At 44.8% G+C, this 14,223-nt stretch overlaps 1 protein-coding gene across 3 annotated transcripts in view; it reads right to left on the bottom strand.

Moving 5' to 3' along the window:
• The window catches only part of LOC132457847 (ryanodine receptor 3-like), an 81,740-nt gene that overhangs the window by 66,399 nt on the left and 1,118 nt on the right, over positions 1-14,223 (bottom strand). For all 3 annotated transcript variants that reach the window (XR_009525779.1, XM_060052205.1, XM_060052207.1), the window contains exons 2-13: positions 10,943-11,159; positions 10,400-10,504; positions 8,355-8,458; positions 7,601-7,684; positions 7,116-7,275; positions 5,742-5,889; positions 4,803-5,005; positions 2,994-3,168; positions 2,320-2,528; positions 1,517-1,716; positions 1,113-1,179; positions 733-893 (exon numbers count right to left, since the gene is read on the bottom strand). Coding sequence is in view for 2 of the 3 variants with exons in the window: in XM_060052205.1 (XP_059908188.1) it covers positions 733-893; positions 1,113-1,179; positions 1,517-1,716; positions 2,320-2,528; positions 2,994-3,168; positions 4,803-5,005; positions 5,742-5,889; positions 7,116-7,275; positions 7,601-7,684; positions 8,355-8,458; positions 10,400-10,504; positions 10,943-11,159 (1,833 nt within the window). In the remaining variant the exon portion in view is untranslated. The remainder of the gene's footprint in view (positions 1-732; positions 894-1,112; positions 1,180-1,516; positions 1,717-2,319; positions 2,529-2,993; positions 3,169-4,802; positions 5,006-5,741; positions 5,890-7,115; positions 7,276-7,600; positions 7,685-8,354; positions 8,459-10,399; positions 10,505-10,942; positions 11,160-14,223) is intronic.

Genomic DNA, 14,223 nt, shown 5'->3' on the forward strand with positions numbered 1-14,223 from the left:
ATACTATAGTGGACTGGCTGAACTTTAACTGATGATGTGCTTCTCATGAGCAATGGTGAATTCAGTTTGACATTCAATATTCCCCCTGTTTTGCTTCCTAATCTCAATAGCTCATTAAGAGCCGATTCATTTCCGATTAGTCTTGGTTACACATTGGACACGGTTTCACACATATTCCTTCCAAATATCAAGGACACAGGATGTCCTTGATATTCCGATAAGTGTTGAATATCAACATCAGCGATTTAATGGTGTGAAATATTATCCATAATTCAGTCCTCAGACCAAGACAAATCTAAATAAATCATAATTCAATCAGCTGTTTGGCTTTTCAAGGGAATTGTCAACTAACATCAGTGTGTAGCGCTTCTATCCAAACCTCCATTACCCTTCTTGAATCGGCTTTCAAAGGTTATAGAAAAGACGACAATAACAAACTAAAATGTTGAGAACTCGCTGTACTCTGTGTGCATGGCGATGCATTTCATACACGCTGCAACCCGGAGAGACTCGGCAAAGGTTGGCAGGTTTAAACTTGTAATGGAAGCGCGTATAGCAGCGCGGTTTGGCCCGGGCGGCTAAAGGTGTGAATGGAAGAAGACCAAAGGTGCGAAGAACAACATCGACAAGAGAGATACAATGTTTGTCTCTTCTAAGTCTTCTCCGATGTTGACATTGAGGAGAGGTCATTTGAATGCCCCCCCCCCCTTTCCGCTCCAAAGATGGACTCACGTCTCGTGGACCCGCCCACGCTCGTCGCCCAGGGTTACCGTCACGGTGCGGTTCTTGCTGAGGTTGTAGTTGTTGCTGAAGTAATGGTAGTCTGGGGTCACCCAGCCCACCCACACGCCCGCAGGCTCCTGACCGGCAAACACACGGACCGAGTGGTAGTACTGGAGGAGACACAGGCATCCATACACACACACACACACACGCAGACACACACACACACACACTCACAAATACATCAACACACACACACAAACTCACACACACACACTCACACATAAACACACACACACACACACAGACACACACACAGTATAACGTCAACAGGGAGGCAGGAGATAAAAACACATATTAAATGATGAATTGAACGCTGGACTTAATACCGTGGTGATGCTGCTGTAGTCCACTCGTCTGGCTTCGTCCCCGTGCTTCACAGCCCTCAGTGGGTATCTATGGTAACACAGAAAAAACACAGTCATCAGGACCAAGGATCAGGACTGTAGCAATACATTCAGTGTGTTGTTATAGTTATCTTGAATTTCTGTCTGCTGCACAACGTACAGGACAGGGGAGACGGACAAGGGGGTGGGTAGAAAGACCACAGAGGAGGCACTGTAGCATAGGACCACAGGTGGGAATCGAACATCGGTCGGTGCACGCACAATCGCATAGGTTGTCTTTTGAGGGGGTTTGTGTTTGTGTGTGTGTCAGTGTTTGTGTGTGGTGCCGTGTGTGTGTGTGTATGCATGAGTGCGTGAGTGTGTGTGTGTTCCACGGCAGTCCAGACCTGTGCTTGACTTTGAGGGTCTCCTCCTCGTGGACCCCGTTCATGTCGGCCACGGCGCTGGTCTTGAAGAGGGAGTGGAGCTCCACGGGCATGCTGAGCCGGCAGAACACCATGTCGGCGTTGCTGTTCTGGGTGCCAAAGGTTTTGTGGGTCACCTTCAGACACGGGGGGCTGTCGACCGTGCCGTCGATCCTTGTGATCTGCCCCAGGGAAAACCCCCAGACACAGACGTTGTTGCATCTTTTAGTTGGACTACAAACCCTGAACCCTGTTTAACGTGTTGGTCCTTAACGTTAAGGGTCCTTAAACCCCCAAATAACTTCTAAAGTTCTATTTTGAAGTTAGAGAACAATTATATTATGTACAAACTTGTTAATAACGCAGTGTCACGAGAAGGCAAGTCGAGACATTGACATCCATTTCTATTTCTTATTCTTTCTCAGATTTACTAGCACTCAAACAATGTTATAAGTTACACTTAACAGGTGGCGTAGAGCACCCCCTAAGGCATGGGAATAACAACGACTCCAGTTGACTATCCATTGCATCCATAACAATTTCTGTGTTCAAATTCACTCAAAAGCATACGATTGTTAAACGGTGTAAATGCTCCGTAAAATACAAGATGGCTGCTACTTTTGGCTAAAACGCTTTTCCACCATCTCTTATGGAACCCGATAAGTCCGTTTTTCTAAAACCTTTACAACTGCCCAGATCCCATTTTCTTAATTGGTAGGCCAAAGTCGTCCCTCTCAAATCCACAGTTCACCTCCCCTTCAACACGGGGCCGAACCCCGACTCACCATGAGGTGATTGTGGTCCTTGGGCACGTTGACGAAGGTGGGCAGGCGCTTGCTGAACCACATGGTCACCTCCCTGTTCATGTTGACGGCGAAGGGTTCAAATCCCTCCTGGAGGCCACACATGGTGTAGTACCTGAAGGAGCTGGCCTCCTTGCCCAGGTTGATGCGCCCCACCTGGGCCAGACCCAGGCTGCACACGGGGATGAATCCTGGGGGTGAGCCCGAGACCGGGGCAGGAGAGAACAGTCAGATAGATACTGGGGAGCTGAGATGAATAAGACACACATACAGACTCACACACACACCCAGACACTCACACACATACACACATACACATAGCAGGGGGCTTCGAAATCAATCCTTAGCCTTTTGTGGAAATAGCCAATTTGCGAGCACCACATTAAATAAGGGTGATTTGGTAATGGGGGGCCACTTATGTTTCACTAATTTCCCCCAGCAGGGCATTTCTAGGTTACAACCTCAGCAGGCCTGTCAGCACGCTGGCTAAGATCCTCTCCGGTTAAGATGTGAAAACCACACGCGTTTGACTGCCCTCATTCACACGCTCAGACTCAACGACACTGTCTCCCACGCAAGAGCCTTGACCTCACATCTGTCCGCTGTGGGACCTCCAGACAGAAACACACGCACACACACACGCGCACACGCCCTACCGTCTTCGGTCTCAAAGTCGGCGAAGCAGAGCTCGGAGCCCTTGTTGGTGATGAGGATCTCGCCGTTGAGGGTGAAGACCATGGACTTGTCCTCCATGTTGATCATGCAGCCCACCACGTCGCCAGCCCGCCAGGAGCGGCCGAAGAAGCGGCTGCCCATGTTCAAGCGGTGGCCCTGGGCGCACACACACAGGGAAACACGTACTGTTAACACCACTGTGAAAAGCGAGGGTCGCATTTCCCCAGATGCTACCATTTAGCCATTTACCTTTTGCATGCACACCTAGCACCACACTACAAACAACCACGCACCACAGTTTAATACACTCCATTTATTTACAAACATGCTAGATAATTCACACATACATGTGTTTGTCAACTACCCTTCTTCCTGTCCGTCCGGCAAACTGGTCCATGGGGAACGCGTACCGCATGGGAACCAGGGCTTTATTTTCTGTTCCGGGACAGTGCATTTGGTTTGCTAATGGCGGGGGTGGTGAGGTAGCGTTTGTACTTTGAGTGTCGTTATGGTTGGTGTGATTTATTTATCAAAGACTGTGTTGTGTGTGTGTGTGTGTGTGTGTGTGTGTGTGTGTGTGTGTGTGTGTGTGTGTGTGTGTGTGTGTGTGTGTATATATTGGTATGCATCGTTTGATGAACATATAGTGTTGGGGCTATTGTTTTGTGGTGTTTGAGTGATCATGTGATATTGATGTGTCACCTATCCCAGTGGTTTCTCCCAATCGGCCCTGATTGGTAGGCCTATTTAATGGGGAGACATGGGAGGGGAAAAAGGTTGGGCATTTGACATGCAACAGCTTGCCGAGAGGCTGTATTCTTTTGTGTCATCTTTTTGTACTTTTTGGGCACTGTAAATAAACCGGCACCATTTTTGCAACCTTCAACTCTCTGAGCCGACTCCTGCTTTTTGACCAACTGACTCCTTGGTTGCGTCCCGTCCCGCATGTGAGTTGGGGGTTCAATACCTCTTTCTCACAACCACATTATAATTGAGTCAGAGCGCTTTCATCCGAAGTGACTCACAAGTGAGGCGGAGGACAATCTGAGAATAGAATCAATAGAATCAAAATAGGAGCAACTACAGAAAAGGAAGGAGAATAATGTAAGGGCTTCACAAGCTTGTTTCTGAGAGTCAACTGGACAGTTCAATTAATGTAAATTGTATTTGAATAGCCCTTAATCACAGGTAAAGTCACAACAGGCCATATATGTATGACACCCCCTGACCCTAGCCCCCCAGAGGGAAAGAAAAAACACCCTTAATTAGCAAGGAAGAAATCTTGTGAAGATACGCAGAGTGGGGGATCCCTCCTTCAAGGGATGGTCAGGATGGCAATGGGTGCCGTAATTGACGTACATACAAACATACGGGCAAAACATTTTAAAATCGGTAAGGAGAGTCCAGGCATTCAGATGTAGTAAGAGACAGACTGCATTATGGAGGACACTATCACCAGAGGGCACAACTCTAAACCCAGAGTGCCTAAGAGGTGCATGGCAGAGAAACAGATTCCTAATCTATGTTTGTTGGGATGTAAAATCAGGAGACCACCGCTCCACGCTCACGAAGCAGAGCGCTGCAGGTCTCCATCGTGCCTTTACGCAGCTTAATGAGCCGCCTAATTCCTTCTTCAATCAAAATCTAATTTTAATTAGGGAGGGTTTAAAATATCACCGGTGCGCTGTCATAAATTGTGCAGCACCACAACCAGATGCATCAAAACCCAAAATCGCTATGGTAACGATGACCAACGACCGGGGAAGAGGGGGAGGGCGCGTCGCTCTCACCCGGTATCCGTCGAACACGAAGGCCAGCTCGTCGGTGCCGAGCTCCAGGTCGGGTTTGCAGTCGGGCCGCGCCCAGCCCACCCGCATGTCTCCGCCCGTCACCGCCTCGAACTCAAAGTACCACTTGCCGGTGCGCACGGCGTAGGTGCGCTCCACCCGGAAGAAGCGGATTTTGTCGATGGTCAGCCGCTCCACCACGTGCCCTGATCAGGGGGGCGGAGGGGGGATACGGGTCAGGACAACAACACCAGTGGAGAGCTGATCTAGCCCCTCTGTTCCTTCACCCGACCGCTGTGGGCTTGTGTTTGACTTGGCTAACTGCCGTATAGTTAGCCTCATAGCATAATTGCCTAAGACATATTTTAAGGTTCATCTAGTATTTTGCGTCAATTTCCCAAAGTCGAATGGATGACTCAGGCAGATAGTGATTTTGGTATGTAAAAGCACTCTGATTGGTTTAGGATACAGCCAATGAATCAGCAGCGTTAGGAGAGTAGAGTGAGGTTACATATCACAATTTTGCCAAAATGTGACTTAGGCAATTGTGTTATGAACAATATAGAGTCATTGCTGATTAGCTACTTAGCTATTTTTTCTTCAAGGCTGGGATTCACAGGCTGACATTTAAGAGGATAGAGGTGGGTGAGGGATCCCACCCAGGTATCCCAGCCTTAATCCAGAGCCTGGCGTTAGAACAAGCCTTGACATTATTACTAAAAACAAAAAGGCAATTTAAGGAAATGGAAGGAGAGAACATGAGAGCTCTGCAATCAGTGATAAGTGGGCAATACGTGGACTTGGCAATTACAGCATGCATCTGCACAATGAGTATTAGTGTCAAAACGTACTTGGATTTTCACTTCAGTGGAAAACGCTTTTTGCGTTGTCAGCATCGTAAATACTACAGAAATCTCAGAGTACATAGACCGTAAAACATACCTCCTTCCTGGTCGGAGGGCTCGATGTTGTAGCCGTAGCCAATCAGAGTGCGAATAGCTTCTCGCAGGCTGTCCCGATTGGACTTCTTGGTGCGCTCGTCCAACAGGGCGTAGGGCACCAGGCGGGGGTTGCGCTTACTCTTCACGTCCTGCGTCGAAAGACGACAAGAGTACACAGTCTATTTACCACCCCGTTCACACTTCGTTCCAACATCGTACACAAGCTAATTGTTGGCTCGGACAGGGGCCAGCTCACCAACATCAGCCTGTTCGCTGAACCACCAGGCTGCCCGAGCCTTTGATTGAGCTGCTAATTGTCTGTGGGTTGCGATTACTGCTCCTCTTAATACATTGTCTTTCACCCGTGACCTTTAGCTGAGGCAGGGCTGGCAGGGCGCGCTTTATATATGGACACGGCCCCGTTATGAAATATTTAACGGCTTGTTGCCCTTTATTGCAAAGACATCCCGTGCCAGAGCGGGGGGAGCCGGCCGACATGCAGCGGAGAAATGTCAGCGCCACGTATGAGTCCTCGCTCCGAGCACTACTGCTTTTTCAGTGCATGGGATTTAAATCTATTATTATATTTTAAAAAGTTACAATACTGATATATTGTTATAAAACTGAAATTGCACAAACGTTAAGTAAGAAATCTCTTGAAGCAAGAGGTTATGCTTTTTCATTTTCTCCTCATTAAACGGAAATGCAAGATTTTTCTCCCAAAGAAAACAAGCCTGAAAGGAGCGCTCTTTATGATTCTGCAGTGCTGTCCCATGGTTATTAATAAGATGAGTTTATTATTCATTTGAATTGGTATATATTTTGCTTAAACATCCTGCAGGCCTAGGCTAACGATTAAGCCAAAGAAGAGCACACTTACCGTTTGCTATCTAATATATAAAAAAAATATTTTGGGTGTATTTTAGTTTCAGTGTATGAGTCTAATTTCAATTATACCTCAGCATATGAAACACTTGCATTGTAGGACATAGACAAAAAGCTTATATCTCAACAGTCAGTCAGTACGTTTGCTATTGTTCCTGCAGCTCGAAGTGTGAAGGCCTACTGCAGCTCTAACTGAACTACACTATCCAACTTCCCACTCTCCCTCAAGGCTTGGACCACAACAGAGTCGATTCAGATTCATTGTCCACTAGTGGACCAACTTGTTGTGGAGTTACCAATCATTAGTTAATCCCCATTGAACCCGGGCAGATGCAGTCTCTACATCCTTATGACACCCAGCCCCACTGCTGAGCCTATGCAGAAGCCAAGGGAATGGGGGCATATCTTAATCTGCTGATGAGATCAACACTGCTTTAGTGGACTTGTTTCCCTCTCAGAGACAGAAATCGTCGTTGGGTTTGCTCCCTACCTGCTGGATACCGTAGGTCCATCCCTGCTTGATGCGGTCCTTGGCCCACACGTTGTGGGCGTTTTCGGCCAGCTTGTCCACCAGAAGCTCTTGTCCCGGGCTCAGCTTAATGTCAGACAGGTCCAGAGGGGTGGGCTTGTAGCCGTTGGACATCATATAGCTGAAGGGAACAGGTTGTTTATGTAACAAAAGACCATTTTGTTTATGCAATTTATAAAACAATTTAAGATAGTACTCGTCAAGATGAGCTTTTTGGTAACTTTTGGGTCTTTCGCAGGGATCATTTAACTATGTTTCTGTTTGTAAAACCTACAGTGTGCAACTTTTTAACGCATGGTCTCATTTAACCAATATTTATGAAATTTTGTAGACTAAACAATGAATCACTATTTATCGTTCGATTAATCGACATGCAGTGGTCACCAAGCCAACGCTGCAGGGCAACCTTCAGGATGAAGAGGTTCAATCAGGGAGGGGACCCTTACTTCTTGGGGAGTTTGATCTTCTTCAGGCTGTCCTCAGCACCGGGGCGGACCAGGAGCACATGGCACCCTAACGCCAGCAGGGTCCTGTTGGGGGGGGGGGGGGGGGGGGGGCGTACATCTGTATCAGGATACGACTCACGGTAACTCTGATCCAAAACACAATTACTCGTCCAGTGTGTACGCTTTGGTGTGGCAGCTGGCCTTTCTCTGGGTCACACCGGCTCAAATGGTCTGCATGATTCATCCTGCAGATCTGGGAGGTGAAATGTTCCCAGAGTGTGGGAGCATTCTCTGCCAATGCTCCCACACTCAACAGCCTACCAATGCACATCCGCTCTGCCCCATCCCTGCCCCAGTTCAAAAAGCACCTCAAAACATTCTCTTCACCGAGTCCTCTGAACCCTAACTCGCCACCCCCCCCCCCCCCCCCCCCCTTTTCCCCCTCCTCTTTTTGTTAAGCAACCTTGGATAATATGAAAGGCGCTATATCGATTTAAGTTATTATTATTAAAGCCGTGCTTTGGCAGCCGACAGAGGCTACAGTGCAGGGCTTGAGGAAGCAAAAGCGAGACATGGTGGGTAGTCGTTTCTTCTTTCTGTTTCCTCTCAATCTGAACCATTCAACGGCTTTCCAATAGACAGGAATCAAACAAGATGCATCTTTATTGGCTGTCACTTGTTTGGCCGTATTTTAACACCAAGTCTGCAAACTCTTTCATCGTAAATATCCAGCCCATCGCGAGCCCTGACATACTTGAGTGTTTCCGACGACATCTGGAGGTTGTAGTTCTTCTCGGTGTCAGGCAGCTTCGAGAAATCCACCAGGCATGGGTGCTGACGCTTGTTATCCTCCCTGATCTGAGCGGGGAGGGAGGGGGGGAGAGAGAGAGAGAGAGAGAGAGAGAGAGAGAGAGAGAGAGAGAGAGAGAGAGAGAGAGAAGACAAACATCAACATGAACCATCTCTATTTCACCACCTTGCCTGCAGTGATGCTTTCAAAGCAAATCTAAAATAATACTTTATCTCTATAGGAAAGTAATACAAATGAAAGCAACACAGAAGACACATATAGACATATGAGGCATATATATATATATACAAACAGCGCCTCACGCAGCTCAAGGTCAAGGTTAGGAGAGTGAACACACAGGAGGGTGAGGAGAGAGAAAGAGGACAGCGGGGGGGGGGGGGGGGGGGCCAAGAGATGTAGGCTTTAAGGACAAGGTTCTACTTGCTTGTGGTGAGAGGACGAGTCTAGGTTAGAGGACATTATGAAAGCACAAGGCGAACGGAGGAGCATGATTTCTTGGCGAGGAGGAGGGGAGAGGTGTGTGTGTATGAGTGTGCGTGTGTGTGTGTGTGTGTATGTGTGTGTGTGACTGGAATAGTGAGTATAAGGGGCGTCATTTCTGTGTTGGGATTAACTCTCAAATCACCCCTTTGGCTGTGCCCTTCATAAGAGGGGGCAAGTGTGTTAAAACCAAGAAAACATGCAGGACGGTGTATAGGAATGTAGTTGTGTTTTTTGTGGGTTTATTTTCCAATAAACACAAGCCAGCTCTTTTGTAAATAGTACAAGAACCTCAAGGGTTCTGTTATGGATAGAAATCTCCTGTGGTGTTCTGGGCCTGGGCAGAAAAAGGAAAAGGCTGAGCCTGAATTGAATCTGAACTATACCGTGTTTACTTTACGATTGACTGTATTTATCGTGTTTGTCATTTCCCTTTGTTACGGTGACAAATGCATTTCGTCACCATAAAAGACAACTACTCCAGCAGGGTAGTATTTCTGCATCTAAAAGCGGCACCTTCCCTGACCCTCTACCAAATCACAGCGTCCCAGCGATGCCTGGACAGCTGTCAGATCCACTTAGCTAATGTAAATGGGGCGCGAGAAATGATGTGGGAGCAGAATTGTGTTTTAATGAAGAAGTGAGTCAGAGCCTAGCTTATAAGACGGCGTGTCTTCACACCAAATCAATGAGGGGAGTTGGGAAGGGTATGCACCCAAATTAAATATCTGTCTGAAAAGGAAAAACATACAATGTAATGTTTATCTGTATTATAGACATAAGAGCTGTGCCTCATATTGTTACTTTTATTGTAATCTGCACATTAGTCTAAATAGGTCACTTTGGCTTTCGTTTGCCAAAATCAAACAAACCAAGAGAGTCTCTGAAGTCTTTTGCAAGAAATTCCCTTTATCAACAGAGGTTTCCGTATCAATTTTTGGATTGATTGAACTGAAGTCCTTGTTTGATTCTTGTTGTATGCCTGGGGAACTATTTACGGTAATGAAAGTTATCCTCTTGGTTTGTTTCCACAATGTAAAGCCAAAACCTACTACTTTGCAGATTCTGTGGAACAATATGTTTGAATTCAGAATTCATGATTCTAAAACAGACTCTAGAGTCTGTTGCCTAAACACAGTATACTACGCAGAATATATTATAGATGGCACAAAAAGCACAAAACATCACATAGAATGGAAGGATATGTTCACTTACCCTCTTTTATTTGGTTTGAACCGCAAATTATAAGAGAAAAAGCAAGATGACGTACATTTTCTTACGATTGTTAAGTTAATTTCATCTCTTATCTCATATTAAACGAATTATATATACAATTTATTTTATATTAAACATTTTTATATTTATGTCCTAGAAACATGAGGAAATGACTGGTTTTTGTATTATTTATTTTGATCAGATTGACGGGACATTATCAAGTTATGTGTGTAAGAAGTGAAGAGGGGAGGAAAAGAAAAAGGAATTGCAACAAAGCAAAAGGTACTTCTTACCTTGCCATAGGACCAGCCTAACTCTATTTTATTCATTCCCCAGAGCTCGTGAATGTTCTCCGCCAATTTATCTCGAACCTTTTCGAGATGGGGAGGCATGATAATCTGAAAGATAAAGAAGAAGTTTGAACATATAAAATATCAAACAAAAGTTCACAATGCACTACAATGCAGTTAACTGCGCTCCATTTCCCAACCAATGTACAGCAAAGGATTAAACATTTATTTACTGTTTGTGATTCTAGTAAAAGCCCGCTCCACTGTGCTTAAATTCCATTTGCCCTGCTGAAATCCCGTTCACTCTGCTGAAATCTCATCCACTTTGTTGAAATCCCGTTCAATCTGCATAAATCCCATCCACTATGTTGAAATCCCATTCGCTCTGCGGAAATCCCGGTTACTCTGCTGAATTTCCATCCACTGTGTTGAAATCCCGTTTACTCTGCTGAAATCCCCTCAAATTCATTGAAATCCCGTTCAATGCTGAAATCCGCTCAACTGGGTTGAAATCCCGTTCCCTCTGCTGAAATCCCGTTCTCTCACCTGGCTGGTTTCCACCGGCGTGGGGATGAAGGAGGCCTGGGACAGGAACTGGGCGGTTCCCAGCAGGTCTCGCACGCCCTCTGCGTCTCGTTTGTACTCCTTCACTGGCTCCACCTTCATCTTCTCCTTGGGCAGCAGGGCTTCGAAGCAGGCCGCATAACTGGACGGCGGCAGGAACTTGAACTCACCGTGGCGACCACCCAACAGGAAGCGTACCCTACATGGGCATCAGAGGCGAGAGAGAGGAGCGTTATTGGGATTATTGCTCACACTTCATTGAAATGTGACTATTTACTCTGGGCTCCCGCAGAAACATTCAGCTTGGTAATATAATCCATTTATTTCGTCATACATAATTGATAGGTGGCATGAATATGTAGGAATGGAGCATTAAACATTTAGAATGAAAAAACACTAAAACGTATACTTCATTTGATGTTTTGAACCAGTACTGGATAGCGGCTTGACACTATTCTAAATACATTGGCCTGGAAATGAGTCTGAAGTTTTTATCCGTACCAGACGAGATAGTTGTCTGAACAGACGTTAAACTGATTACAACGGTCGCACATCTAACAGTGTTTCAGAAGCAATTTATTTGTATTTATTTATGTATTTATTTATGTATTCATTTATAATTCATGAATTCATTTACGAAATTTAAGAATTTACAAATTTACAAATTTATGAATTTACGAATTTATGAATTTAAGAATGTAGTCATTGAAGAATTTATGTTTTTATATATCTTTGCGTTTATGGATTTGTGGGTTTATGGAATCATTTGTTTATTTATAGATTCATTATTCTATTTTATTGTATTATTTTGCATAATAAAATATAATTTACGATTTACTATATCAATCATCAGATGATTTTATCCATTCATTCATTCTGTAGTTGGTGAGGGTTAGGCCTCTTGCTCATGGGCGCCGCCGCCTACAGCTAGGCTGCGGACATCTTGGATCTACCCCAGAACCTTCTCCACAGGAATTAAACACCCAAGCTATAATACCATCCATAATACCATTTAACTTCCCCTGGGACTCCTGTTTCTCTCCTGTTCTATGTAACGGATATTTCCATAACACATGTTGTTCGCAAGACATTAAGACGCTGTAGCCCCTTCGTTTTTGTATATAGTACTAAACATTTCACTGTTTATACTGCTCTTATCGCCCTGGAGGGGATCTGAGACCGCCTTGACTGCCTCAGACTCAGCAAGACCACAAGCTAGATCCTGAGATGGCTGAAAGGAGTAGTGGCATCCCCAAGACGTTTCCCTCTTTTAACACAGGAGTGTCCAGGGCACACCAGGGAACCCCACCAGCAGCCCACTGTCCGGGGCACACTTCAGCATACACTGCCTTGTATGCTTGTCCTATTCTGTGGCCTCTCTGCGCAGAGACTACTTTTATCTGATAATTTTTGACTAAGGCCTAACATACCGAGACTCGGTGGAATTAAGGTACCAAATAACAACTCCTGTTAGCACATGTAGCATATAGACTATACTATATGCTACATTGTATGGTGACCAGATTTCTGAAATGAAATACAGGGACATTTGTAAATATCGGATGTTATTGTCTCAGAAAAAGGAGAGATATCCACAGTTTGCCTATTAAATATAGAACTATAGTGGAAGATTTGGCATTACAGGCCCAATGGTTTACTAGCATTTTTAAGCTTTTGTAAAACAGCCAAAAACCAGTAGCTCCTCCAATAGAAAGTCATTCTATATGGTCTGGATAGCCTAATATTTATGATTGCTCATGTCTGATATGGTATTGCGTCGACCCCAATGAAGCAAGGTTGCGTCACAGCCAACCATATAGACACAAGAAATTGTGTCTATATGGTAGGCCCTCCCCTCCTCCAGTAACATGGAATTAACATTATTGAGCAAGCTTGAACCTTTCGTCCTTTCAAAATCTATTAACATATAAAAAAAATGCATATTCTTTAAAACTGTTTTATTTCCTGGGAAAACTCACGCTGGGGACAGGCTACCAGAAAACAGGGACGCCTGGTCAGCCTAGCATACCGTGAGCCGCTGTTAGCAAGCCGGCAAAACAATAAAACTGAGACTGAAGAGCAGTCCTCCGTTTCTCCTCCGGTACCCAGCCCGAAGCCTTTGAAATGTGCTCCAAAGTATTCCCCAACTTTTTTTTTTAAGGTTGTGTTGTCAGAGATTGCCGAGATGAGACATGATATAAGGGGTCAGCCAAAGTTGTCGTGTTGTCGAGGTTTCTAAACTACATCAGCATAATCAAGTATGCCACTGCCAAATGTGTCCCTCCTCTTAAGCTGTTTGTGGATTCACAACAGCCATTTGATAATGGAAGAACAGGCAGTTCCTGTACACGATGCAGCCTGAGTTCATTCTTTTTTCTCAGCTCTGTTCCTTCCTCTTGACACTGAAGTGAGTTTCTACAACGACAACACTTCAACCAGAGCTAACTGCATACCTCACACGTTGTGATATATTCAGACACAGTACGCTTACCTCTTTGTTTGTCGATTCAAAAAGCTCTGGGTTCTTCGAAACCTTTCCTGAATACACTCTCTTGTAGAATATGATGATATTATGCAGTACAGAAGCGCTTTGCTAGAAGTAGAGAATCCGATTTAATTCAAGTCCTAATTCTCGTGTGACCCAGCAAACTCAGCTTGTTAGAGCATTTACGGTAGAACAATTATAATTTGGACCGTGAATATGGGCTGATTCTAATTTTAAATATTCAATTTGAGTCTCTGCAGGCCCATCAAGTGAACAAATGACTCATATCTTTTTCCCATTTCATTATAAACTCTCTAAGTGATAGTGTCTTCCTCATCCATAAGAAACAGAAGCTCTTCTTACAATTCAATATAATATTGATAACAAGGGGGACAGAATCTGACAGAAATGCAAGCTAATGCTCATCAGGCCAACAGAGATAGTTCTTGTTGAACGCTGGGGACGGCAGCTCCACATTTCTCGCATTAAGGGGAATATGTCAAACCGACCGATAAAATATCTTACAATTATTTTCAAAAAATGATCCTCAAAAAGAAAAACAACGATACACATGATCAATTCATATTCATATTATTTCTATCTTTTATCCCACTTCCTAACTGACACAAGGTGTCATTATGGAAATGATGCATCGTAGCAGAAAACGAAAGGTATTAGGATGGATATCAACAGAGGATAATGACACAGTGTTCAAAATGGATAAGATATGGATATCTATATAATATATGAGTTTGTCCTCTGTGGACTGCAAATACAC

This window comes from Gadus macrocephalus, chromosome 5 (genome assembly GCF_031168955.1).
Source record: "Gadus macrocephalus chromosome 5, ASM3116895v1".
NCBI lineage: Eukaryota > Metazoa > Chordata > Actinopteri > Gadiformes > Gadidae > Gadus > Gadus macrocephalus.